Genomic DNA, 24,889 nt, shown 5'->3' with positions numbered 1-24,889 from the left:
GTATTCTGAACTTTTCACACATTTTTCCATCGCGTGACGATCCTCTCCATCGGGTTACGCGAAGAGGGTATTTTCTTTGAAAAAAATATAAAGTGGTCATAACGCAATTAAAATTATGCGCTGGTGACCTTTTTTAGGAGTGTTCATCGGTTCGGTTTTCGGGTTATTCGAGTTCATCGGTTCGGTTTATTCGAATTTTTATTTTTTTTAGCCAATTCGAAAATCGAATCGAATTCGAATAAATTTTAATTAAACCGAACCGAATTCGAATTTGATATTCGGTTCGAATTCTGAATAATTCGAATTCAAACCGAATTCGTTTTTTTTAATTTTTGGAACAAGCATAACTCAAAATAAATTGAACCAGCCAAGAATCAAACACGAGTCTATACCGTGGCAGGGTATTATTCTACCACTAGACCACTGATGCTTTTGTTTTCTTTATCTTTTTATTATAATTTGATTATTTTAAATTTTTTCTTAAGCTAAGTTTGGAAAATAAATAATAAAAAATGAAAAAATAAATAATAAAAAATGAATTCGGTTTTCGGTTTGATTTTCAAGTTGAAACCCAAACTCGAAAACCAATTCGAAAACCTTATTTGAATTCGAATTGGTTTGAAATTCGATTCGAAAACCGAAAATGAAATTCGAATTCGGTTTATTCGAATTTGGTGAATTTGAATTCGGTCGAATATTCGGTTCAGGCCAAATATTGAACACCCCTAACCTTTTTAGGGTCACTTGATCAAATTTCTCCCTTGTCACTCCTCTTACATAAATAAATATTAACATATTTTATTTAATTTTATAAATATAATATATATAATTCAAATTAAACATATTAAATTAAATAATTCAAATAAATATTATAAACCAAAATTAAATATATTACATAAAAATTAAAATAAATTAAATTAAATATGAACTTTATGTTATCATTATAAATTTTATTTTATTTTTTTTATATACCTTTATTTTTTTTATATTTTATACTTATTTGTGGATAGGACATAAATTTAATTTTATTCAAACAACTTTATTTTATCTTTATATATTTTATTTTAATGTTTATATAATATATATATATATATTTAAATTATTTTACTTAATTTTACAAATATATAATATATATAAATTAAATTTATAATTTATAACTAATTAAGAATTTTAGATTTACTCTAAAATAAATCATTTAAATAAATATTATAAACTAAATTAAAATATTATTTATACAATTTTATTTTAATCATTTATGTAATAATGTATATTTTTTTGAATTGTTTAATTTAGAATGTTTAATGTTAATTATATATTTTATTTGTAAAATTAAGTAAAGATAAAGTATATGTATTATTTTAATATATTTAATTCAAATATATAATATTTAAATTATTTTATTAAATTTTATTAATTTTAATTATAAATATTTTATATATATTTATAAAATTAAATAGTTAATAAGTTTATAGAGAGAAATATATAATTAATTAATTTATAACAAAGACACTAATTATTTTGAAGAAATGAATGAAATTTTGGGTATAATAGAAAAGGAGTGAATGAAAGATAGATAGAGAATCCAAAACTAATCCCTATTTCATAACAAAAAAAAATTAATAATAATAAAATAGTTCATATATAATTATTAATTCTTATTCTTCTCATTCCCTCTATAATCTAATTGGATAGCTGAGTTATAAGAATATAAATTAAGTATAAGTGAATAAGTGATAGAAGGATAACATCATTACAAACAAACACAACCGGACACAAAACTTCTAAAAGAGGGCATAGAAAATGACAAACACAACTAATCTAAATAATAATATTTTAAAACAAAAATCCTAGCTTATCTTAAATATGACGTATTTTCTTTTATATATATAGGTATATATATATATATAGATATATATATATATATATAGGTATATATATATATATAGGTATATATATATATATATAGGTATATATATAGGTATATATATATATTGGTATAGAGCTGTGATTAATTTAAATATATATATGTGAGAATAAATGGATATTTTGATCGGATTCTGGGTTGACCCGTCATAAACTTAAAACGGTTAAAAATAAAATTAAAAATGCTATAGGTATATTTCGAACTCGCAACCTAAAAAACAAATACAATTTTTTAACCAATTAAGCTAATAACAATTTATATTTTAAATTCAACACCAAATTTGATTAATGGAGAACTTTGTAACAATATGTTTTTATTCGTTTGCATTGCAGGGGATCTTCCTAGTTGGAGTTAATGTAAATATTACATTATCCAAGATCTTATATTTTTGTTAATTAATTTTAAAAATGAACTGGACCTCATCTCCATTATTTCAAATTTCTAGATATTTTATGTAGAACTTTTATAACATTAGTGACTAGTCAATTTCTAAAATCATAAATAAATATATTATAATTAGTAGCACTAAAACATTTTTATTTTATAATTTGAATCTCAAGCTTAACATGACATTATTAATATATTTAAAGGTGTGTGGTACGTGATACTAGTTATATCTGCTCCTAATTTATCATGTTTCCTATGTTTAAATAAAATAGATGTATAAATTATATAAATTATTAATCTTTGGTTGAGAAAATAAAAGAGGTATAAATTATATATGTTTTATAATTTTGTGTTTGGTTGTTGGAACTAAAAAATAGTAAAAAGAGTAAAATGATTATTTTTGCATGTATTTATATAAATTATTTTAATATTTATCTACTCTTATTTTATTTTATTTTATTAATTATATTTAAATTAATAAAAAAAAGTATCATATAAATAATAATTCTATATAATTATATATATATATATATTTGATTTTTTTATTTTTATCAATAATTAAAATTATTAAATATATAATAACAAAATCAAAAAAAAAAAAAAATGATTGAACATGTAACATTTGTTGAAACCTATATACTAGAAAGAGCTCCTATCAAACAAGTATTTGGTCTCTTAAACTTAGTTAAACCTTCCTTAAATAAATCAATTATTTCTATATGATTAAATCCAAATTCAAAGAAAATGGCCTCTACCACGAGAGTAACTTCTTCCACTCCCTCCTCTAAGATGAAAAAGAAAAAGAATATAAGTTGTCCTAAAAGCTTAGTAAAAAATAAGAAGAATGATCCAAATATTTGAAGAAGGAAAATAAAAGGAAAATAAAACTTACATGAAAGATTGAAAATGGAAAAAAAAGGTTTTATTGAAAATTTAACAGGGGTAAAAAGAGAATTAAAAAATTAAAAACATTTTTACGTACCTAGTCAATACATGTTACAATATTATACCTCTTTGTAGGTATAAGTTGTACCCTTAACCACAACAATGTATATACAAAAAAAAAAGTTTTTTTTAAACATTAACTTAAATTTAATTTACTTAGGACACTAGTATCATATATTCTATTTATATATTAAGGTAATATTATATCCAATATATATTTTATGAATACATAATCAATATATCATTTTTGCAATTAGTATTTTGTCCGAGAGACTTTAATTATAAATTTTTTAAAATAATTAACAATTAATTCAATTAAGAGTTTCATAAAATAAAATTTTAATTAATAAATAATACAAAATAACACTTAAAAAGTCAATACAAACAATTAATAATTTAGATATCAAATTATAGAAACGGTTAGAGAATCTCCAATAGTGCTGCAAACGCATACCCAAAATGAGTTTTCTCCTCCAACCGAACTGCAAAACCAAACCCATAATGAGATTTCTCATTTTCCCTCTTCAAAAAACCCAAATATGCGTTGCTACTGTTCACAAACGCATATATTTTTTTTTTTTTGCATTTTAGCCCTTTAACTTTTACTTAATTAATTTTATATATTAAACTTACTTATATAATTTATTTATATTTTTATTTATTTATATTTTAATTTGTTTATATGTTTTATTTATTTATATGTTTTATTTATTTATATTTTATTTTTATCTTATATTTTATATTAAGTTTATTTATATAATTATTAATTTAATTTATATAATATTTTTTATATAACATAAATTTATAATATAATTAAAAAAAATTATAATAATATTAAAAAAAAAATATTTTAATATATATATATATTATATATATTATTTTAATAAATTTTTATAATTAATTTATATTTAAGTTTAAAATATTTGGATGATATTATAATATTGTGGTGTAATTTATAAGTTTGTAAAAGATATGAGTGATATTAAAAAGTTATAAAAGTTGATGTAAGAAAGAATATTATAAGAATATTCTTTTGGGTTTGAGAATGGGTTTTTCGGTTGAAGTAGGATTACTGTTTGATGTGACATTTACACCAAAATGAGTTTGAAAATGAGTTTTTCGGTTGGAGATGGTCTTAGGATCTATATCGCGGCTGGCGGACCGGGGTCTGGCCGGTTAGCGCGTTTCACTCAAAGGTTGGTGATTAATCCGGTTAGAGATTAACACCGAGGTTTCAATACTACACAAACTGTCACAAACCTTTGAACCGAGTTCAAATGCAGAAGTGGTTTGTTTCAGGTTGAAGCAGCACACACACTGGATGGACAAAACTGGATTTAGATAGAGTCGGTTTGGGGTATGGTAGGTCGGTTTGGGACTCGGTAAGTCAGTTCAGATAGAATCGGTTAGAGTATAAGGCAGAAAGTAAATAACAAGACAGGTTTTTATGGATTGTCGGAGATAAAACTCCTACGTCACCCCTTCCTCTCGAAACCGCGAGAAGGATATTCACTAATGAATACACAAACACAATCCGATCGAGACTTATTTTCTGCTCGATAACACCGGTACAATTTTAACCAAAATTGTAATCAAACTTCAAATAAACACTTAAGCTCTGAATCTTGTAGAGAGATGAACTTGCAATAAATCTTAAAGCTTGTAGTTGGTAGGACTGGTAACCCGCATTTACTCCTCTTCAGCTCCTTCTTTTATAGGTGAAATGTGCCAACGGTCACATTTCATTTCCTTGAATCTGATTGGTTGAGCAGAGGTTCAGTGATTCAGACCTGGTGGTCTAGACTTCCAGTGTATAGGTCAAACCGGCTAGGTTTGTCTTTTACTTAGTATGGCAACTGTCGGTTGGACAGTTGCCTGTACCTGGAGGATTGCGTCTCTGATTTATCCTGGAGTGGAAAGATCCTATCGGACGATCTCCTGCAGCCTGCAGATTGTCCTCAGACTTGTATGAATATGGTAATACTAGGATTTGTCCTTTGATATCATCTTCAACAGATGCTCAAAGTATCTATTTGCACCGGTCAGTTGTTTAGGTTAACCGGATGACTTCCGGTTTTTCATATCTTCAGATTGACCGAATGTCCAATGATTTTGGCCTTCTTATCTGACCGGTCTTATCTTCTTGATCGGTTAGGTTTTTGGCCGGTTGAATTGCTTGACCGGTTGAGTAACTTGACCGATTGAGTTACTTGACCGGTTAGATTCTTTAACCGTTCCTGCACAGGAAGTTTGTTTTTGTTAAGTTCTATTTAACCGATCTAATTTTATCTAACAATTTCTCCCTTTTTGATTATTTTATTTAAAATATTCAAAACCATGTAAGTATTTAAAATGTAGGCCGGTTGTTTTAAAAGTTTATTTGGCCGGATTTTTGGAAAATGACTTAGAAGATTTTTTCGAAAAATTTTGGAAAAATTTTGATAAAAATTCTTTTTTTTTTTTTTTTTATCTTTTATCAATTTCTCCATTTTTGATTATTTTATTTAAAATATTCAAAATCATGTAAGAATGCAAATATAGGCCGGTTTCCAAAAATTCTTGATATATATATATAATTATACTAAGGGGAACATAGGTAAAATAAAAGAAAGCCCCTATTTCTTCATTCTGGGCGGCAAGAATTTTTCCAGTTGTTCATTAGTTGCTTTTCCCTTGACCGTTGGAACAGACCTGGAGGAAGATCCTTGACCGCGTGAAGTGCCGGTGAAAGGGGAAGCCGGTGGAGCAAACGATCTGATTGGGGCTACGTCAAGACCTCGCGGTCTTTTGCTTAGCGGTATGGCTTCTTCCTCGAGATCTCCATCTTCATGTGAAACCGGGTTGCTTGGAGGGTCGACAACCGTGTCAGTAACTCTGTCCAGTAGTTTTTAATTGCTGCCCTCTTGGCCGGAGCCTTTCTTTTTCTTGTAGCCGGACCGGATGGGGAAGCAACTTCTTTGGACTTCTTGTGAGTCTCGGCGAACTTATTGTATGCTGATTGTTGGCCGATTAGTCGAGCCGCATCTTCATTCTGCTGGATCTCCACGGTCAGTGCGATGTTTTCTAACGTTTGTAAATTTCCGGCAAGGTTCGCATCCGCTATTGCCGTTTCGTTTTGAAGCCGGGTTTGCTCGTCCTTTGAGCCGCGAGCGCATTTGCCTCCTCAAGTGCTTTATCGGCTACCAACTTTGCCGATATCATTTCCGCCAACTGTTCGGTGACCGCCTTTAAATCGGCCTCGGTTTTGACATGCTTTTCTTCAAGCATTGCCACTCTCTCAAGTGTGGAACCGGCCTGGATACCCAATCGAGCCAGATCCCCGTCAATCTTTTTCAGCTTTTGATCGGTTGTTAATTGGTTTAGTTCTGTCATACCGACCTTTTGGCTTGTAAGGGCGAGGTCGGTTTCCAACTTCTTAGTGACGGCTTCCAATTCCTTAGTTCTAGTATTGTCGTTGTACAAAAGGTCGGTCATGCCGTATCTGTCCTCAACGGACGTGATCCGTTCGACCGCGGTTTGTAGCTCTTTGTTTGTAGACTCAATCATGTCGATGGATTTAGTCGCGGTTTCTTTGATCTTCTTTTGCCATTGCCGAATGGCAACATTGACAAATTCCTCGATGAGATCCTTTACTTTATCTTCTGTTACCGTTGGTACCGAATCCTCGGTTTGAAGAGAGACTCGCCGATCGGTGGGCGGTGTACCCGTCCTGTGATCGGTGTTGTTGGTAATGGGTTCCTATTCAGGGAAGACACGCTCGGTTTCAACCGGATTTGGACCGCCATCATCCTCAGGTGGCGATCTGGAAAAGTGCGATGCCTCCCGGTGCTTGGGTTCCGCTTCCAACAGTGCTCCTGTTCTTTGACCGTAAGCATGTCCAGCACCAAGAGCTCAAGTTGAGAGTCCTCTGTCCCTGGGATATGCTTTCCTTGAAGACGTTGGATGTGTTCGGTTAGCCCCAGTAACTGGGCATGCTGTTCAACCATGCTGCTTCGTCGAAGAGCGGTCAGGACGCTCTGAGCCTTTGTGAGGTTGATGACTTCCTCTTCCATCTCAACCAGCTTTTCAAATTTTCGGTCAGTAGGATGTTCCGGTAGCATGTTGGAGTAGAAGATTTCCTGCCGGTAAAGGGCCCATTGAAAATAGACGTCGCTAGCTGCGTGAACTTGCTCGTGAATTTCCATCATGATTTGATTGACCAGATCCTCGTCCGTTTGCCGAATATTTTCGTCCGCAGTTTCATTTTCATCAAGTTGTCTGCCCGAACCGGCATCAACACTATCAGTTCTGGCCTACTGTTCCTCGACTACTGGCTCTTTCCCTTTGCTAGTCCGATTTTCCTCCGTGTGGTGTGACGCGGTTCGGCCAGAGCTGGATACCGAATTTTCTGTGTGAATAGTGTCGGACTGCGGATTAGCCGATCCGGTCGGTCACTTGTCCGCCTTACTACCGGATTTTTCTTTAGCCGGAGCTGTTTTCTTTCTAGCCTGTCTCTTCTTTCCGCCGCTTTTAGAACCGGAAGCCTTCTTTTTACTTTGCTTCTCCTCCGGTTTGATAAATTGATGTGATTTCACGATTTTGCTGGGGGAGAGGAAAACACCAGGGCCGGTGTTAGCGTTGAAATGGCGCATCAGTTTACCGAGTGGGACGGCGTATCCCCATGACCGTTTGGATGTCGGATCCACCATCTCACATAGGTTTGTTAAGATCACCTTTGCCCAGTTGATTTTGGAGCCGTTGACTAAACCGGCAATCATCTCAATCTTTATCCGGGTGAGGCTATCATAGTTGCCTCCTCGCGCTTGAACCGATTTGGTGAAAATCTCGCATAGCGGTCTATATTCCGGTTTAAGTGTGGTTTTCTTACCGGATACCGCGATAGGAACCTCCGTATCCGAAAGATCCCGGCAAGCCGCCTAGAATGTTTCCTCGTTTGTGACCACCGAGAAGTCACTCCTCTCGGTTGGTAGATGTATTACTTCAGCAACCGACTCCTTCATCAGTTTGAGCAGTGTTCCGCCTATAGTTGTAATTATCGTCCCTTCGGTAAGGACGGCGGTTTGAAAGAACTCGTTGACCGCTTCTTGATACAAGAAGAACGGTCCGTTCAAGATATGTTCAAGACCGGATTCCGAGATCTGGGTTAACACCCGTTTTGCTTCTGCCGAACCATTCGCCCGAATTTCATCGAAATCGACCTGGACGATGTGGTTGAAAAGCACAGATTCGCGACCCATTATAGGTTGAATAAAATGAAAGATCGAAGGATTGAATGTTTTGAAAGATATGAAATCTAGAGAGAGAAAGCCGAATCGCGTGAGAATGAAATAAATTTGCTAAGGACCCTATTTATAGTCGCGGGTTGGAAGTTCAACCGCCGCGGACTGTCATGTCAACTTTGGGCGGGAATTTTCCCTCCAAAATGGTTTGAGCGGCAAATGAGAGGCGGGAATTTTGAGCGGTTGTGTAACCGGTGATGAAGCGGTTTGTTCTTGTAACCGATTATAAGTCGAAGCGGTTATTTAACCGGTGATAAACAACAGAGTGACCGGTTAGTCAACGAGGTAGTTAGCGTTTTTAGCCGGTTAGTCATTTAGATAGATATTCTAATGGTACTATTTTGACCCAGTTTAGAAATTCAAATAATCATTCAATGAGTAAGGTCATAACAGAGACCGATACATGGATTGGTTTAGAGTACACAAGATACAAGATTATAACTTATGTAATAATTTTTCTAAAGATCTTGTCCTCCACCCCTTCCTCATTGAGAACATTGATAAGTACGCCGGTGTACCCGATCCAAAATCTGGACTATGTGCAAGAAGGAGCCGGCTTATGTGAGGGGCGTAGCCGAGACCTTTCTTTGTCTCGACCATAGTCCTTAGGTTATTGAAGATGACCGATGACCAATTGATGGGAGTGTGGCTGACGATGTAGGTCATCATATCAAAGACTTTCTTGGAATAATATTGGTTCGTAGATTGGCAAATGATGGATCGGTTGGCGATCTCGTGAAGGAGTTGGATGTGATGGGCAAGGCGGGTTTTCAGACCGTGGTTCTCCACCGGTACTTCGGTTCCAGAGAACATTTCCGAATAATCAATTGCTGCACTACCCACCCGGGTTGGAAAATCGGAAAACCCTTCAGTGGGCAGATTAAACATCCGGGCGAATGCGCTTTCGTTCAGAAAAACGGTACGCCTTTTCACCACGGAAACAATGACATCGCCACTCATGGATGCATTGTTGAAGAATTCTATTACTTTCGGAATGAGCATAGGTCCGGATTCTTCGAGAAAATCACGAAGGCCGGTGTCGATTAGGGATTAAAAAAGAAGTTCCTTCACTTCCAGATCATCAAATTGGAGGACTGAGTCGAAATCAATGCACAGATAGTTTCTTAGTGTTCGGTTCGACATGCGTTCAGATTATGCCAAGAGAGGGAGAGTTTAAGAAATTCTGATTTGTTTGGAAGTATGTTGAATTGATAAGATGGGGTTCCTTATATAGATTTAAGATTGGAGGGAAAATAGGGGCATTTAATGCTGAAATTCAGTTTTGTCTTATTTATGAAGGGAATATTTATGTTTCCAAAACTCCTTGGGAAGGAGTTACTTTTGACCGGTTGCGGAGCTCGAGGTGGAGAATCTAGTTAGAAAGTAACTAAGTTTGTGTAATTTCACATGTAGTTGGAAATTGAAAGATACTTTTCATTGATGAAAGGAAAATACATGAATCCGAAAGATACATAATCTAAGCCGAAATGATCATAATAGAGTGGGATAATGATACAACCGGTGCGTACAACAAAATGACCAGTTGTAGGAAGGAGTGACTTAATTGCCGGAGGAGTTGAGGTTTCGGTTCTTCCTTTTCCAGGCCTTCTCGAACCGCTCATAGAATGAGTCAGCAACTTCCTTGGTTATGACCTGGGCCTGATTCAAACCTTCACCCGGACAGAGTGGAACCCCGAGTTCCATGAGTAGGCAACTAATCTGAGGGATGAGGTCGGTTTGGCGAATGCTGATCATCCAGATTAGGACATCGAACAACACCCTAGACCAGTTGACCGACGTATCCGTTGTGATAGCGATCATCATATTTAAAGTTGTAGCACAGTAGGTGTTGGTCACATCCTTTCCTAGGATGCCCCAACCGATAATATCATTGAGAAGCTGGTATTCAACTCTCAATGATGACCTAGCACCGTGGTCACCGACCGGATGGTTTGACCGAGAGAAGCTTAAGGAAATTTCGGCCTTTAGTTCAGCCGGAACGTTCAAGTCGGTGAGCCCTTGCTTTGGAAGATCGAAGCATCTGGCAAAGTCACTTTCCGAAAAATCAAACACGGTCCCTCTAACCCTTGATTGAATGAGGGTGTCAAAGTGAGGAGTACCTCGGAAGACTCTGGCGTTATAGAAGAATTCCAGGACGGTTTCGGGAAAGATGACATGTTTGTCATCTAGAAAAAAGTTTTAGACCGGTGTCCTCAAGTGATTTGAGCATTTTGAATATTTCATAATGCTCTGTACTTTGAGCAGAATCGAAATCAACTTGAAGAATGTTTGGAAACTGAGACATTTTGTCTTAGTGAGATGATAAGTTGATACTTGTGAATGTTTTGTCTGAGGTTTACCTAACTTATATATTAGTAGAGGGATGATAGCATTATCCAGTGTGTAGCAGGTAATAGTGTCTATTAACCATCGGGTAAAACATATTGCATGAAGTAAGCATGTCTATAACCTAGGATGTGAGTCATAGGCCTGGACGGTGAAAGATATCATATCTTCACGTCTTTTGAGGTATGACCATTTTGCTTTGAAAATATATCTTTTCAGTACAAAGACATCTAAACACAGATAATTGTTCCATTTTTGTTAGGAAGCCAAATAATCCAAAGTAAACTATTTCCAAACCGGTTGGTTTTCAGTTATTCGTTCTGATGCGGTTACTTGGTGCATGCACTAAGTAACCGGTCGGTTTACTGTAACCGATAGACAAGGCGGTTCTTCAATAGATACCTTGGTGAATTCGGATTCCGACATGTTAGGAAGAACTACCGGTTTTGTCTGTTCGAACCGATTTCCCTTTTAGACATTTTAATGGATGAGCTGACTAATATCGGCTAAACCGAGTATGTTTCTGAAGTGAGAAAACTTAGCTTCCTGCAGAGACTTTGTGAAGATATCGGCTACTTGTTGTTCTGTTGATACGTATTCCAGCCGGATATTCTTCAGCACAACATGTTCTCGGATGAAGTGGTGTCTTATATCAATGTGCTTGGTTCTTGAATGTAGAACCAGATTGTATGTGATTGCTATTGCACTTGTGTTATCACAAAATATCGGAGACTCTTCGGCTGTGATACCGAAATCCTTCAGTTGTTGTTGGATCCACAGGAGTTGTGAACAGCAACTTCCGGCTGCCAGATATTCAGCTTCCGCGGTTGACATGGCAACCGATGTCTGTTTCTTGCTGTGCCATGAAACAAGCCGATCGCCTAGAAATTGGCATGTTCCGCTGGTACTTTTTCTGTCCACTTTACAACCTGCACAGTCTGCATCTGAGTAACTTATGAAGTTGAAAGATGAATCATTTGGATACCATAGACCGACTTCAGGGGTTTCCTTTAGATATTTCAAGATTTGCTTTGCGGCTGTGTAGTGAGACTGTTTTGGATTAGCCTGGAATCTTTCACATACACCGACCGCGAATAGTATATCCGGTCTACTTGCTGTCAGGTATAGGAGAGAACCGATGATTCCTCGGTAGGCCGTCAGGTCTACTGCCTGATCGTCATCATCCTTGTCCAATTTGATTATGAGCTCATTGGAGTAGTCGTAGAGGAACATGTGTCCATCCCAAATTTCTTTAGAAGTTCCTTTGTGTATTTGGGTTGGCTTATAAAAGTTTCTTCTTCGAGTTGCTTAACCTGAAGACCTAAGAAGAAGCTTAATTCTCCCATCATACTCATCTCAAATTTGTTAGTCCTCAAGGTTGAAAATTTATCACATAGCTTGGGATCGGTTGAACCGAAGATGATATCATCCACATATATTTGAACAAGTAGGATGCGTTCCTTTTTCTCAAATTTGAATAGGGTTTTATCCACCGAACCGATGGTGAAGTCATGTTTTAACAGAAATGCGGTTAGTGTATCATACCAAGCTCTAGGAGCTTGTTTTAATCCGTATAATGCTTTGTTTAAGCGGTATACATGATTAGGTAGGTCAGCATTTTTAAAACCGGGTGGTTGTTCAACATATACTTCCTCACGTAGGTCACCATTTAAAAATGCACTTTTAACATCCATTTGAAAAACCTTAAAGTTTTTGAAAGCAGCAAAAGCTAGAAAAATCCTAATAGCTTCAATCCAAGCTACAGGGGCAAATGATTCTTCAAAATCAATGCCTTCTTCCTGTTTGTATCCTTGTGCCACTAATCTGGCTTTGTTCCTCGTGACCAAACCGTCTTCATTGAGTTTGTTTCTGAATACCCATCTTGTTCCTATGACTGGTTGATCTTTAGGTCTAGGGACTAGGTATAAGACTTTATTGCTCTCAAATTGGTTTAACTCTTCTTGCATTCCCAAGATCCAATCCGGATCTGACAATGCTTCATCCACCTTTTTCGGCTCAATCTGGGATATGAAAGCGGAATTAAAGTATTTCTCCAGAATTTGTCGCCTAGTTCGAACAGGTTTTGAAGGGTCACCTATAATTATCTCAGGAGGATGATTTGTGTTCCTTTTGAGATTCGGTTCAGGAGTGTCTACCAAATCACCGTTTACTTGATTAAGGCTAGACATATCGTTAGGCTGAACAAAAGTGTCAGACCGACCGATTTCCTCAGTTTGAACCGAGGTGTCAGCTTCCTACTGTGTGACAGCTTGATCCGATTGGGTTTCATCATTACCCATTTGGTCATGGACAAACCGTCTGAAAACCAGAACCTCATCTTCACTATCAGAATGGATATTGTTGTTTTCCAATCTGTTGTGTAGATCAAAGGATGATGCAGTGTTACTTTCAACCGATTCATCGAAAACGACATGAAGAGATTCCTCCATGGTTAGAGTTCTAGTATTATACACTCTATAAGCTTTACTGACTGCTGAGTAACCTAGCATGAACCCAACATCGGATTTTGCGTCAAAGGGAGATAGGTAATTTTTGTCATTTATATGAATGTAACATTTACAACCGAAAATTTTAAGATACCTAATGTTGGGAATCCTATCAAAGTATACTTATACGGTGTTTTGTTGTGAAATTTGTTGATCAAAGACCGGTTTTGCGTGTAACATGCAGTACTGATAACTTCAGCCAGAATTTTTGAGCAACGCCCGAATCGGCTATCATGGACCTTGTGGCTTCCTTGAGAGTTTGGTTTCTTCTCTCGGCCAGGCCGTTCTTTTGAGGAGTCCTAGCACTAGACGATTCGTGTCTAATACCGGATTCATCAAGAAATGCATTTAGAGTACTATTTGTAAATTCGGTTCCTCTATCACTCCTAATGCTATTTATGCGTGTTGATTTTTCATTTTGTAAACGTTTAAGCAATGTAATTAAATTTAATGCGGTTTCACGTTTGGATGCCAAAAATATTACCCATGTATACCTAGAATAATCATCAATAACTACTGTTAGGATCTAGGTAGCCGCTAGAGGACCGGGGGTTGGACCGGTTAGCGGTTCTCACTCGAAAGGTGGTGGTTAATCTGGTTAGAGATTAACACCGGGGTTTCAATACTACACAACCTGTCACAAACCCTTGAACTAGGTTCAAGCGCGGAAGAGGTTTGCTTTCAGGTTGAAGCAGTACACTTGTTTGATGGACGAGGCCGGTTTCGGATGATGGGGATTTGAAGAATGGTGGGTCGGTTTTGGTAATCTGGAAGTTCGGTATGGTTAGTATAGAGTCGGTTTAGAGCGGTGTAGTTAAGTTAATCGGTTAGACAATGGAGCCAGCAGAAAGTAAATAGCAAGACAGATTTTATGGATGTTCGGAGATAAAACTCCTACGTCACCCATTCCTCTCGAAACCGCGAGAAGGATATTCACTAAGGAATACAAGTACAATCCGATCGAGACTTGTTCTGCTCGATAACACTCTTACAATTTACACCGAAATTGTAAAACACACTTTAACCTTAGCACTTAGGCTTTCTTAGAATAACACACTCTTATCACTTGTAGTAAATGCTCTTAGCGTTTCACTTATCTCACTGAGTGTCCCCCATTTACTCTTCTTCAACTGCCCCTTTTATAGGTGAAATATGCCAACGGTCATATTTCACTGCCTTGAATCTGATTGGCTGAGCAGAGGTGCAGTGATTCAGTGTTTCAGAGATTCAGACCTGCGGTCGTTTCCTCAGACCTGATGGTCAACCTCAGACCTGGTATTCTGTCTCAGACCTGCCGGTCTGTTCTTCCGGTATGTAAGACAAACCTGCCGAGTTTGTCTTTTACTTGATGTAGGCACTGTCTGTTGGACAGTTGTCTGTACTTGGAAGATCTTCTTTCTGGCTTATCCCGAAGTGGAAGGATCCGGTAGTACTGTTTTCTGCAGCCTACAGTCTTTCCTCAGACTTGCATGGATATGGAAGTATTCAGTCTGTTCCTTTGGTATCATTCTCAACAGATACCCGAATTGTCTTCTTGTACTGGTCGGCCGCTTGACTTAGCCGAGTGACTTTTGGTATGAGTGATGTAACCGGACTTCTTCCGGTTATTTCTCTGCCTTGTGGATGATCGGCTGTTTGATGATTCCGGTTTTAAGCTTTGGCCAATCCTTTATTTGTGCGGTCACGTTCTGAATACTCTTGGTCGGTTTACTAGCTTGACCGGTTAGTTTTCTTTAGCCGGTTCCGGTTCGGTTCCTTGTTCCTGCATGGAAAGTTTATTTAAGTTAGGTATGTTTGAACCGGTCTGATTTATCTAACAACTACCATAGTGTAGAGCATACCACCTAGGCTAACGACCTTAATCGGTCCAAATAGGTCCATGTGAAGGAGATCTAAGCATCGGTTAGACTGAATGTGTCCTTTACTCTTAAAGGTTGACTTAGTTTGTTTACCCTTTTGACATGCTGAACAAACCTTATCCTTATTAAATACTATATTAGGAATTCCTTCAACTAGCTTTTTACCGCGGATATAGTTTAAGGTTTTCAGGTTTAGATGGTTTAGTCTTTTATGCCACAGCCAGGTTTGATCGGTTTTAGCTACCATACAAACCAGATGTTCTAATTCATTTTTCCAGTCTACCTTGTATATGTTTCCTAGCCTATTTCCGGTTAGTAGTATGTTACCGTAGGAGTTTTTAACTAAGCATGCATGTTTCAGAAATTCTACAGTGTATCCAGCATCACACATTTGGCTAATGCTCAGCAAGTTAAAGTGTAGGTTTTCAACTAAAAGTACATTATCAATTGTTAAATTACCATGGACAATCTTACCCTTGCCCACAATTCTACCTCTTGAGTTATCACCGAAGACGATCATTGCACCGGTTTCTATTCTGATGTCAGTTAGAAAGTTTTTGTTTCCAGTCATGTGTCTGGAACAACCGCTGTCCAGGTACCATTCAGAGTTTCCGAGCCGTTTCTTCATGTCCTACAAAATATACATATTTACAACTATTTGGTACCCACATTTACTTGGGTCCACAATTGATTAGTCCTTTAGGTATCCAGACTCTGATAAGTCGGACAACTTTTCCGTTTATGGTCTTGACTAGTTTTCCTGCACTCGATTTGGAGTCTTTCTGTTTTCCTAAGAGAACCTTATTCGGAGATGGTCTTTGGTTTATCCTATGCGGTTCGGCTTTCTTACCTTTGGGCCGGTTGGCTTTCCTTTTCTCAGGGTGAAGCCATTTTTCAAAATTAGTTGGACCTACATAGATTAGTTCGTCTTCCGGATTTGAGGCACTTTGTTCCTCATCGTCGGTTAAGGAACTCCTAACAAAGCTTACAAAGGGAAGGTTATCCTTTGTGAGCCTCATGAAATGGTTCCGGTTGCTGGATCTGTTGTTCTTGTATCCAAGACCAAACATGCACTTGGGGTGTCTATTATAACTACACATTCTGTTCACCATTTCACTGGATCTTTTCCATGCGGCTATTCGATACTGGGTTCGGGCACCTTCCTCCTCGGTCAACTCTTGAACTGACTCCTTGAGTTGTTCGGTCTCAAAGGATAGTTCAGGTGCTACTTTGGTTTCGTTAGGTTGAATACTACAGAAGTTAGGTTCGGACATGGCTGGTTCTATGGGGTCGGTTCTAAAGTTGAGTTGGGCTGGTATTAGTGTTAATAGATTCTTATACTCTACTACCATATCATTTAGTGCATTCTTCACAAGGAGAGTCGAATACCTGTTCCTCGTTTGCCATGAGACATGCGAGTTCATCATCGCTGTCATTGTGTGTCCATAAGCTTCCTCCATCATCTTCTATTAGTGCTTTCTGAATTTCACTTTCTTCACCGGTTTGTGGATACTTATTTTGGTGGTTCTGATCGTCCGATTTCCGTTCATCCCGCCTTGGTTTTCTGCATTCCCACCTGAAATGTCCCAAACAGTTGCAGTTATAACATCTAACATTAGATTTATCACCGTAGTTATAGTTGTTGTTGTTTGTCGGTTGGCTTCTCTTCATGAATATGCCAAACTTCTGTGCAAGCATTGCCATGGCGTCCTCGGTAAACTGTTCAGCTGTTCTGATCGATGCAGGAGCAACCGGTTCTATGGATGTGACCAATGCTTTGGTTGAGGTTGAGGCAAAAACTTCATCTTCAATCCTAGATCTCATTTCAAACTCATATGCCTTAAGATCTTCGAATACATCGTGTAGCTTCATCTTGCTTAGACAGTTTGATTCCATCATCACCATTGTCTTTATATCCCATGCACTTGGAAGAGATCTTAGCGCTTTCATGATGACTTCCTTGTTATCATACTTCTTTCCAAGGGTTGATAGCTCATCTATCACATCCTTGAACCGGTCACTGTATTCCCTCATTGTTTCTCCCGGTTTCATCTTAATATTTTCTAACTTCTGGGTAGCCACCATTATCTTATTTTCCTTGGTTCTTTCGTTTCCATCATGAATTTGAATCACCATATCCCATATTTCCTTTGCGGTTTTGCAATCTCTGACCTTACAGAACGTATTCCTGTCCAATCCGTTAGTCACACGGTTTCTGGCATGGTTGTCCAGATTGTTTCTTCTCCTATCATCAGCTGTCCAATCCTTTGTCTTTGTCGATCTTTACCGGTCCTTCAGTCAGGATGAACTGCATCTCTTCATCCATGGTGATTAGGTGCAGATGCATGCGTACTTTCCAGTTGGCAAAGTCGTCACCTTCTAGCATTGGGGGCCTATCAAAAGACATGCTTGCTTGAGTATTGAAACTAACTGCTCTGATACCAATTATTAGGATCTAGATCGCGGCTGGCGGACCGGGGTCTGGCCGGTTAGCGCGTTTCACTCAAAGATTGGTGATTAATCCGGTTAGAGATTAACACCGGGGTTTCAATACTACACAAACTGTTACAAACCTTTGAACCGAGTTCAAGTGCGGAAGTGGTTTGTTTCAGATTGAAGCAGAACACACACTGGATGGACAGAACCAGATTTAGATAGAGTCGGTTTGGGGTATGGTAGGTCGTTTGGGACTCGGTAAGTCAGTTCAGATAGAATCGGTTAGAGTATAAGGTAGAAAGTAAATAACAAGACAGGTTTTAATGGATGTTCGGAGATAAAACTCCTACGTCACCCCTTCCTCTCGAAACCGCGAGAAGGATATTCACTAATGAATACACAAACACAATCCGATCGAGACTTATTTTCTGCTCGATAACACCCGTACAATTTTAACCGAAATTGTAATCACACTTCAAATAAATACTTAAGCTCTGAATCTTGTAGAGAGATGAACTTGCAATAAATCTTAGAGCTTGTAGTTGGTAGGAATGGTAACCCGCATTTACTCCTCTTCAGTTCATTCTTTTATAGGTGAAATGTGTCAACGGTCACATTTCATTTCCTTGAATCTGATTGGTTGAGCAGAGGTTCAGTGATTCAGACCTGGCGGTCTAGACTTTCAGTGTATAGGTCAAACCGGCTAGGTTTGTCTTTTACTTAGTATGGCAACTATTGGTTGGACAGTTGCATGTACCTGTAGGATTGCGTCTCTGATTTATCCTGGAGTGGAAAGATCCTGTCGGACGATCTTCTGCAGCCTGCAGATTGTCCTCAGACTTGTATGAATATGGTAATACTAAGATCTGTCCTTTGATATCATCTTTAACAGATGCTCAAAGTATCTATTTGCACCGGTCGGTTGTTTAGGTTAACCGGATGACTTCCGGTTTTTCATATCTTCAGATTGACCGAATGTCCAATGATTTTGGCCTTCTTATCTGACCGGTCTTATCTTCTTGATCGGTTAGGTTCTTGGCCGGTTGAATTGCTTGACCGGTTGAGTAACTTGACCGATTGAGTTACTTAACCGGTTGGATTCTTTAACCGTTCCTACACAAGAAGTTTGTTTTTGTTAAGTTCTATTTAACCGATCTAATTTTATCTAACAGAAACATTTTATAAAACACAAAAATTCTAATGAAGAAGATCCAATAATTATACAATTAGTTAAATATAGACGAACTCATTTGAATTTCTATACAATAAGTATTTAAATTATAACAAGTCGAACGAACTTATAAAATGGTGTCGAAAAAATCTCTAACAAATATTATGAGTGGTAGTTGAAATTATCTTTATCCAGTGATTGGTAAACAACGCTGAAAAAAGTCTCGACAAATAATAATTGGTCATTTATATATATGGTCGAACTATACAAATCATGGGAGGATAAATATAAACTTTCATAGGAAAGATCAAATCAAATCACTTATTATTGAAAATATGAAAAATAATTCCAGATCCGATAATTTCGTTTCCTTTACTTTTAAGAAGGGGACGGACATGCACTTGAAAATGATAAACAATACAATCGGATGGTATGAATAACAAACGACCCACCAACAATTATGAGTATTGTTCAGATCACAAAAAACTGAAATAAATTCGGCTAAATAAGATGACACACCGAACATAACAAAACAAAATACTAACTTAAATATGAGTTGTGAAAAATAAATGAGACAATGTATTCTAATGCTTAGAAAAGGCAACAAAATGGCTATGAATTAATAAATTCTTAACTTCTTAGAGTTTGTTTTTTTCTAAAGAGAGAAAAAGAGAAGTGTAGACACTTAATTTTACACCCGAATTTACGTATTTTAAAGAATTTCGAGTTAATATAAAATTTAAAAATATCATATAAGGACTTATTGCATAAAATTTAAAATAAATAATTGATTTGAAAAGATGTCGTATCATTCAGATTCCATATTAATAAGAATGCTGATATTTTAAATAAAACTAAAATGGGTTAAATGAATAGATAGATAAAATAAATAAATAAATAGATATAATTTTTATTTAATAAATACTAATAACGGAGAAAGACTAGGGGTGTTCAATATTTGGTCTGAACCAAATATCCGACCGAATTCCTTCACCGAATTCTAATTTTATTTCCGGTTTTCGAATCGAATTTTAAACCAATTTGAATTCAAATATGGTTTACGGTTTGATTTTCGAGTTGGAGTTTCAACTCGAAAACCAACCCGAAAACTGAATTAATTTTTTTTTTATTTATTTTAATTATAAACTTAATTATATATTATATTTTTTATTAGATATAATTAAATAATTATATATATTTTATTATATATTAAATTAGGTAAATAGCTAGCCCTTCTAAATATATAACACTCTAATCCTTAAAATTTATTGATAGTAAAGGTAAAAAAGAGTGTAAGTGTAAGTGCAATTATTATAATAAAGATTAGAATTGTACACAAATATTTGGTCTGAACCGAATATCCGACCAAATTTGAATTCACCTAATTCGAATAAACCGAATTCAAATTTCAATATTTGGTTCGTTTTCGAATTTGCTTAAAAAAAATAAAATTCGAAGAACCCGAATTGAAAAACTCGAATAACCTGAAACTAAATCGATGAACACCACTAAAAATAATAGAGCCTAAGACGACTATACTAATATCTTCCTTTAGAGCTTGGATTCAAGCTTCGAGTTCTTAAGAAATCTTCGAGTGAGAGGAGTCTAGGTTGAAATTTAGTGTAACTAAAAGCTTGGAGTCTACTCGAACATTCTTTAACTCTCTATATCATGTATTATTCAAGTTATTCTTTTGAATTTGTTTTTGTGTACAATTGTTCCTTGGTGATTATATTCTGCTTAATTCTGGCATTTGCTTGTGTAATTAAGTTATAAACGATATAAGTAAACTAATATTTGAAGCATAATTAAATAAATATAATCCCACCAAGGTAGCTCAGTGGTAAGAGTCGGCTTAAGAGACCAAAAGGTCACGAGTTCGATTCCATCTGAAAGCGCTTTGAGTTTAAGCGGGGGTCATGACTGTAAGGTGTCATGCTAGCTCTCCTTTATTAAAAAAATAACTAAATAAACTATCCTAAATAATAAACGGCTAAAATAAATTTAAAACTATAAATAGCTGGATCATCGTCCTCGGGTTCCTATCTGTTGGAATTTAAACTAATTCCATAATTAAACGTGAATTTGGATAAATAAATTAAATGTAATTTAATCCAAATAAATATAAATTAATATCAAATTTAAAAGTGAATTTTTGGTTAAATTTAATGTCAGTGAATAAGATTGAATGTAAATGGATAAGATCGAATGCAAGAGTCTAGGAATGACAGTAGTTAAATGAATTATCAATGATTGATAAATAAATTTATTGTGATGGTTTAATTTCCAGATATAAATATCCCGCCATGTTGGAACTCTTCATATATCTCATATATTTTCTTCACTCATTTCATTATCTATCTAGAATTCGAAAGGTTTTTTCTTTGTTTTCTTGAGTGTTCTTCGAGTTCTTCATTCAACTGAGTGTTCTTCTAGTTTTTCACTCAATCGAGTGTTCTTTGTGTTCTTAACTCGTTGTATTTCCGTTGAAACTCGGTGATTGATTCAGGTACTTTGTAAAGTTCGATACATAGTGATTTCGGTGCTGAATCATTACTAGATTCGTTGTACCCTGAGAGACAACCATTTGTGATAAGCTCCAGCACAAGGGGAGACGGTGGAACATTTTTAAGGAAAATATGCTAAGCACATGCCTCGAATCAACATTGTATTATGGTGATTTCGTTCTTTGTATATTCTAGTTTATTTAATTTATTTATAACATCATTTATAAATATATTTACGTTAATTTAAGACAAGATTTCTAACAATCTTAAAACAATTTATGTGTGCTAAGTTATTTAGTAGATTTTTTTTCGAAATCTTTGTCTTTGATGTTTCAAAAATACGAGTTGCGGTGTTGCAAAAGAGATGATGACTCATTTCGACAAGCTGAAATTATTCAACTCAAAAAGAAGAAGAATCGACTAATAAAGATAAGTCTTTATTATACACTTATTTATGTTAATTATTAACGTTTTATTTTCTTGTGTTGTTAAAAGCTTAATTTTTTAAGTTAATATATGTTGACATATAAATTTTCTCAAGAAAAAGTGTATATTCAATATATAAACGTTATATTGAAAATAAATTAGATAAATAATAATTTGTTTTCTTTTTAAATTAAAAATTTGATAGTTACTGAAATTATTACTAATAACAAATGAAAACTAACTAAAAGGTTAGCTTATAATTTTCAAAAAATTAATGGCTATATTTATTAATAGTAATTAAAATTAATTAATTGAAACATATGGTTTCAGTTTTTAAATAATTAATTATAATATATACCTTCTTCAATTAATTAAGCGTTATAATTAATAAGAATATTGTACAATGATTACTAAATAAATATATATGATCTATTTATTTATACATGTATATAAATACATTGTTTTATATACTACATTTTTTATTATGGTAATGAGATAATATTTTCAAATGTGTATATATTTGTTTGTTGACATAGTTGAGTCAAGGAAAAATAATAAATTCTCTAATTGAAGGAAATAAAAGGTCGTAATAGCGATAAAGCTGGAGACCAATAAGTTGAAGAGTTTATAGATTGAATTTGAAGAGCCAAAAAGAAGACAGGTAATTATGCTGTATTAATAGAGAGAGCCTATTTGTTCTAGATCTTAATAATAAGGGTATTAATAGAGAGAGCCTATTTGTTCTAGATCTAAATAATAAGATCTTGTCTGATTTGGTCTTACAAGGAAAAATCTTAATTGATTTGAGAAATGATGTGGCATATGTGCCGACATCATCGGATGTAAACCAAAAATAAATGTTCAAGCGGCTTCGGCCAAAGATGCTTGAAATATTATGATTTCTTTTGTAGAAATCATGTCAATGTGACATGATGATGAATATTTATTTGATTGAATATTCTAATTTCTTTTATAGAAATAATATGTTGAAATGAATATTTTAATTGATTCAACATTATAGTTTCTTGTATAGAGATTGTGTGAATAATGGTTTATATATGAATAAAAATTCTAATCTCTTATATATAAATTATATATGAATGATTTAGTCAATTAAATATTAAAAAAACAATTATCTTATTATTTTAATGATAAGTATAACACAAGAATTATGTGGTAATCTCTTAATTAAAAATAAAAACTTTAGATTTTATTCACATATATGTGTGTTTTAAAAGGTACCATCACGAATGTGGGGGCAAATGTTTTTATTGATAATAACACACAAAGTATTATTATGTATATTATGATAAATAAAAGGATGATCTATTGTTAGAGAAATATGTTTTCTATAAAAGATAAAGTTGCGCAACTTAATATAACAAGAAAATGTCTTGTTTAAATTTGCTTAGTTGGTGCTCAATTTGATTTTATGAGGGTTTAAAATCAAGAGATGCGTTTTTTCTTTAATATTATTTTTATACAAATCAGAAGAGCAAATATCTTCAAAATAGATTTTATGAAATAAATTAATTAAAAAAAAATATAGCTTGTAAAGTTTTGTATGATTTATAACAATGTTACAATAATGATATGAAAATCTTGATCATTTTGATTTTAACTGAAAAGGTAATAAATGTAACAATTGTGTATATCATGAAGACAATGAAAGTGGTTAATTCATTACGTCTCTTTATACGATATTTTTATCATTGGAAATCTATATATATAATGATGCTTAATTTTTAAAGTGTCCAGATTGCCGGGTCGAGAGCTGTGGTTAATTTGGATATATGTGAGAGTAAATGGATATTTAGGTCGGATTGTGGGTTGACCCGCCCATAAACTTAAAACGGTTAAAAATGAAATTAAAAATGCTATAGGTATGATTCGAACTTGCAACTTAACAAAACAAGTACAATCTTTTAACCAACTAGGCTAATTACACTTTATATTTTAAATTCAACCCAAAATTTGATAAACACGTGACATTTTAACAATATAAGTTCAACTTTTTAACTTATTAATCTATATATATATATAATGATGTTTAATTTTTAAAGTGTCTGGATTGCCGGGTCGAGAGCTGTAGTTAATTTGGATATATGTGAGAGTAAAAGGATACATAGGTCGGATTGTAGGTTGACCCGCCATAAACTTAAAACGGTTAAAAATAAAATTAAAAATGCTATAGGTATGGTTCGAACTTGCAACCTAACAAAACAAGTACAACCTTGTAACCAACTAGGCTAATAACACTTTATATTTTAAATTCAACCTAAAATTTGATAAACGCGTGACATTTTAACAATATAAGTTCAACTTTTTAGCTAACTAATCTATATATATATATATATATATAATGATGCTTAATTTTTAAAGTGTCCAGATTGTCGGGTCGAGAGCTGTGGTTAATTTGGATATATGTGAGAGTAAATGGATACTTGGGTCGGATTGTGGGTTGACCCGCCCATAAAATTTTTACCGTAATATTTTTTCACGGTTTTTATATTATTATTACACGTACAAATGCACGGGATACACGCTAGTTACGATAAAAATGATTAAATTCACTAAGATTGCGAGTTGCACTAAACAAGTTATCATGTTGTTATCAAATAATAAAGTGATATGAAAGACTTTACGTCTACAATTGAATATGTTTACACTTGAAAGTAAAACTATATGGGTTGAAATCTTCTAACGAATAATATATTTTTTTGTGAAATATGTAATCGTTTACACGAAGACATAATAGTTCAAAGATATTTTGTTTACAAGTTAGCCAAATAAATAATATTTTCACAAAAGAATATTAAAATGATAAATATATATGAATGACTATGTTTTTTAGAAGATATTCCAAGATTGTTTGAAAGAAATTTCTAATTATTGTGATAATGATATGAAATTAGATAAACTTAGAGTAAATGATAAATCTAGACATACATGTCTTAGACATAATATCATTAAACTGTACTCTCTAATAGAGTTATCACGTTTGACTATGTTAGTCAAAGATAACATTATGGATCCACTAACTAAATTTTTGAATAGTGAGTTAGTTTAAAAGTCTTTTAAGACATTATCCTACTATAAGTT

The 24,889-nt window shown here is 34.6% G+C and overlaps 1 protein-coding gene across 1 annotated transcript; it reads right to left on the bottom strand.

The window, feature by feature from the left end:
- Positions 1 to 6,355: 6,355 nt before the first annotated feature.
- Positions 6,356 to 7,887, bottom strand: LOC124913252. The gene is made up of 3 exons (XM_047453848.1): positions 7,691 to 7,887; positions 7,036 to 7,513; positions 6,356 to 6,994 (listed from the first exon to the last, which is right to left on the bottom strand). The coding sequence occupies exons 1-3, from the start codon at positions 7,885 to 7,887 to the stop codon at positions 6,356 to 6,358; spliced, it is 1,314 nt and encodes a 437-aa protein (XP_047309804.1).
- Positions 7,888 to 24,889: the final 17,002 nt, after the last annotated feature.

The sequence above is a fragment of the Impatiens glandulifera genome, chromosome 8 (genome assembly GCF_907164915.1).
Source record: "Impatiens glandulifera chromosome 8, dImpGla2.1, whole genome shotgun sequence".
In the NCBI taxonomy this organism is placed as follows: domain Eukaryota; kingdom Viridiplantae; phylum Streptophyta; class Magnoliopsida; order Ericales; family Balsaminaceae; genus Impatiens; species Impatiens glandulifera.
This window is presented reverse-complemented; position numbering and strand designations above follow the sequence as displayed.